This window comes from Penaeus monodon, chromosome 15 (genome assembly GCF_015228065.2).
Source record: "Penaeus monodon isolate SGIC_2016 chromosome 15, NSTDA_Pmon_1, whole genome shotgun sequence".
In the NCBI taxonomy this organism is placed as follows: Eukaryota; Metazoa; Arthropoda; class Malacostraca; order Decapoda; family Penaeidae; genus Penaeus; species Penaeus monodon.
In genome coordinates this window covers 28054539-28059270 of record NC_051400.1, presented here as the reverse complement: position 1 = coordinate 28059270, position 4732 = coordinate 28054539, and the positions used below count along the sequence as shown (strand labels likewise).

Sequence of the window (4732 nt, the reverse complement as noted above, 5' to 3'; positions counted from 1 at the left end):
ATGGATGCTCGCAGTATATATCTGATCTTCTGAACTATAATTGTTGCATCACCGAATACCAGGAAATAGATGCTTTGATTTTGATTTTGCGTCCATGCGGTTCTGGGCGTCGCTCAGGTGAAACTAACGAGAGAATTGCGCATGGGAGCGTGGGAAAGGACGTGCAATTTTCTATTTATTTTGCTTGTTTATCTGTTTTTGTTGGAATTTGGTAGCTGCGAGTTATTTTTAAATTGCGGTGACCTCCGCAATAGAATTATGTAATGGTTTGAAAACCTCTAATGATAATGCAGATCACTTCAGTCTTATAGGTAGTATTTTGGTGGTATTTACGGTGATACATTAATTACAATCGATTGTTGTTTTCAAGTGAGAATATCGCTTCCCATGTTTTACTCCGTTGTACTTTGGTTCTTCCGTGTAAACGCACCGGGCAGAAACAAAAAACTATGATTGCAACTGTTGGTTAAACTGCTTGAGACGTTGAGATTGCATTAGTGATATTGCCATTGTAAACGGTAGCTCGGATTTTATGAAAAGTAGGCCAAAGGAGGTTAACTCGAATTTGCATGATTTGCTCTAATGACATTCTTATTGTAATATCAGCTGAACTGAAAAGGTTTTATTTTTATTTGTCTGGGACGAAATGCATGCAGCTGCTTTGTTTTCATAGTGTGCTGTTTATTTGGACTAGATAAAAACCTGTTGACATACTATTTTTTTAACATATAATTAAAATGCGCCGATTATTTCAGATGGATCTCCAATCAAGGTCGGACTTAAAGATGGAGTTAAGAAGACTGAAGTTGGTACAGGAAGGGGCACTGCATCTGCACCTATCGGGAGCACCGCTCAGCAGCAGGCAGTGGCACAACAAGCAGCCTCAGCACAACACAAATCGGATGAGCCAACTGACTGTTACCTCAAGGAATTGTACGCACAAATTACGTCAGTAGTTGCTTCAAAGCCCGATGAGAGGGATAATATCAATGAAGGTAAGCTTGCAAGCCTATTGTCTAGCGTAAATGGGGATGCGATAAGGACTGAAGCAATTAAGTTACGATATCCTATTTTCCTAAAGGCTGGAATACTAATGATGTTGTGTTTCTCCGGCCACAGATGAGAGCGAGGATCCGGCTGCCGTGCCCATGATCTGGGTGAGCAAGTGGGTTGACTACAGCGATAAATATGGTCTTGGATACCAGTTGTGTGATGACTCCATTGGTGTGCTCTTCAATGATTTCACCAAACTTTTGTTGCTAGCTGATGGAGAGTGAGTAAACGGTTTGGCTTGTGTAATCAGAATCCAATCGCAGTTTTACACCAGGCATAATTTAGCGATTTCTAGCAGTAATTACTTGAAGTAATTTTTTAAGCAAAAGGTCAAATGGTCTGCAATTCATTGGTGGTATTTGATTCTTTATAATGATAATGTCATTATACAAATTAGAATGTTTATTGTACTGGCATCCCAGTAAGAGAGCTTTGGTTTTATACTTTGTTTTAAAATATAAATATTCTAATTACAGGAACATTCATTACATTGAGCGTTCAAATGCTGAACACTACCATACACTGAAGAGCTACCCAGGAGCATTAAACAAAAAGGTGACGCTGCTGCGCTACTTCCGTAACTACATGAATGAACACTTATTGAAGGCAGCTGCCTCTATGTGCCCAAGGGAGGGTGATGAGCTTGCCCGAATCCCCTCACTCAGGACCTACTTCCGGACACGATCCGCCATCATTCTTCACTTGACTAATGGAACACTTCAGGTAAGTTGTTTATTCTAATTTGAATTATGTATTTAGATTTTTTACCAGTTAACTTTTGACCACACCATTAACATTTGTGATATTCTAGATTCAGTTGTAATGAAGAAATCGGTATTTGCCTGTTACAATCGTTTCAGGTATATATACACACCATACATTTCTTGAACCTTTGATTGAAGTCACTGGTAAAATTGATAATGCTTTTTTTCTACAGATCAACTTCTTTGAAGACCACACCAAGATTATTCTGTGTCCTTTGATGGGTGCTGTCACATACATCGACGAAAAGAGGAATTTCAAGACCTACAGGCTGGCCAGCCTTGAGAAGGTTAGAATAAATTATTTTTTTTTTTCCGCATTTCACAGGATTTACCTATTCCCCAATCAGAAAAAGTTGGAAAGAATTTTAGAAAAGTTGTTTTCCTTTATACTAATATTTTGTTGTCAACATCTGTTTAGAGAATATATTTGTGTGTATATGTATTTTTGAAAGAGAGTAAGCAGTTGTAATTGAATGCATTAAGTAATGTGTTTTTTCATGGAACCATACAGGATGTAGTTAACGATTTTGTGAAAGTGTTTGTTTGATGGAAAGAAGAATAATCAAATTGATTTTTCTTTATTACCTTATTCTTAAATGACCCTCCTGTCTCTTCCAGTATGGATGCCGACCTGACCTTGCGAACCGCATGCGTTATGCTCGCAACATGATTCAAAAGCTTATGGTTACGAAATCCTCCACGACCAAGTCCTCCACTGCTTCTTCCTCTGCTGCTGCCCAGCACACTCAGCCCACCACTGCTTAAATAGTGCAACGATAAAAGTTACTGTCCAAAGGTTGAATATTTATTCACCAGTTTTCTAGTTATCTATTGTTTAAGCATATATGTACTAGATCTAAACTTGGTTAGAATAGTTGACAATTTTTAGCATGTTACCTAAGTTGAAGAACATAGAGCATTTCTGTATCTCTTCCTACCTGTGACTACAAGTGTCCATGAAGTATGCCACTGTGGCAGTGCTTTGGAGGTGCTGGATATAAATATCCATTCAGGTGGATTAACTTGTACCAAAGTGATAAATGTATGTTAGGATACATCTTTGTAATTAGCCTCAAAGGACTGACGGGAAAAGTCAGTTTAGGTCAGTTTAGTAAGTCCTGATTTATATTTTCTGATAATTTTCAAGGATACACACTATTGCATGAGTAAAGACTTAGGTTTTATGATGGTTAAAATAAAACCTGATAGAATGAGGGGTGCAACTTCTAGCTTGGAATCAAGATTTAGAAAATCATTGATCTCTTATACTTGTAAATGATCTTGTTTCTTGTATCATTGCTAACTAGCCCTTTGGTTTCATGTCTGTTAGCATGTTACACTGTATGCTACTTAGTTGGCATCTATGGTTATACCATATTAATGAAATGAAAATCCTATATATTTATTATTTTTAGACATGTTGGTTTTATTTATAGGATGTTTTTTTAAGTTGCAATAACTGAGAGGAAAACACAAGGTGAATCACAGTATTTTGTACTACTAATTCATAATTTTTAAAGATATTATTCCAGTACATGACTTTGTTCTATTTGGTTTAGCTTATGGATTTCTATTATAATATTTTTATATTGGTTTTGATTGTATCTGTGGAGTATATTACTGATATACCAAACTCAGATAAAAGTGTGCTAGGGAATGAGTATGCTTTATTTCTGTTTTCAGTGCTATTGGGAAATATTGTTATTGGAAGATTGGGGTGAAATTAAGGCTAGATTGTGATTACAAGAATGTTCTGGCCACTCCAGAGACAGTTTTAATTTTTTTATGATCTAGGAAGAGCGAGTCCCATGCATTGCGCCCTTATGTTGATATAAGGAATTATTAAAAAACGTTGGCTATTAAACTGTTTATTTTATGTGAACTCATGTTCACTCATGTTCTTCCTTTCCCTGTAGTAACATGAATGTAAATAATAACTGGTAGATTGTAATGTGTTTTGTACTCCCTGATTGTAACATTACATACTGACTGTACTGACAAAAGTAGCATATATTTGGGTTTAAAGTCAAGGAAATTTATTTATAGATTTTCATATTCCACACTGCCTTGCAAGAAAGAGTTCTGGTCACATATTTTCATCTGACTGCATATCATTTTGTTCATTATTTCCACAACTGTTTGTAATATCACGCTGTATGTTTATTTTACATCTTGTATCTCTATCTCTTTATTTTACGTGATACATAAGTGTACATAGTCCATGCAGTAATAAAGTATGTATAATTAAGAATATTCTGTTAATCCTACACTTCCAGGGTCATTTGGACTAAGATGTGAAAGTTCTTGCTGTGACAAAAAATGGCAGTGGAAAACTTATTGAACTGAACTGAAGGACTGGAACATTATCATTGGAAATATGGAGTGGGCACCTTTCTTCGCTGAATTATCTTTGACAAAAATACATGTAACTTATAAACATTTACTTGCATTTCAATGTGGCAAAAATTCAGATATTGGTGAAAAGCCCGAGAAAATGTAGATATGGTATGTACTTAAAAATGTTGATATATTTTGAGGTATGTATTAAAAGGTCAAGGGAAAGAAAACCCTGTTATAATGGGGGGGGAGGGGTTGGACATCAGAGCACATCTACACATTAACTAAGTATAGGGATAGGCTAACAATCTTGAATATGGAACTGGTCCATCAAGGGAATATATAAACATTACTGCATATAATATGAACATTCTAGATTTGCAGTGATCTAGAGTGCACAAAAAAACTGACTAAAACTTAACATACAGAATATATGAAATTGAAATAATAACTAAAATTTGTTGTTGTATATTAAAAATATTTTTTAAAGTCCATACCAGTACTCGCACTGTGATTGAATAAAACATTATGCTGTAGATTGTGAAATGCTTAAAAAAAAGAAGAAAAAAAAGATAAAG

At 35.5% G+C, this 4732-nt stretch overlaps 1 protein-coding gene across 2 annotated transcripts in view; it reads left to right on the top strand.

Annotated features, from left to right (window-relative positions):
* LOC119581895 (serine/threonine-protein kinase PLK1-like) overlaps positions 1-4732 on the top strand; it is a 62121-nt gene that overhangs the window by 47127 nt on the left and 10262 nt on the right. The window contains exons 7-12 of one of the 2 annotated variants that reach the window (XR_005229596.1): positions 756-995; positions 1120-1273; positions 1530-1776; positions 1991-2104; positions 2436-3034; positions 3254-3256. Coding sequence is in view for 1 of the 2 variants with exons in the window: in XM_037930057.1 (XP_037785985.1) it covers positions 756-995; positions 1120-1273; positions 1530-1776; positions 1991-2104; positions 2436-2582 (902 nt within the window). In the remaining variant the exon portion in view is untranslated. Of the gene's footprint in view, positions 1-755; positions 996-1119; positions 1274-1529; positions 1777-1990; positions 2105-2435; positions 4066-4732 lie in introns of those variants that run through there. The other variant, XM_037930057.1, reaches the window with a different exon arrangement.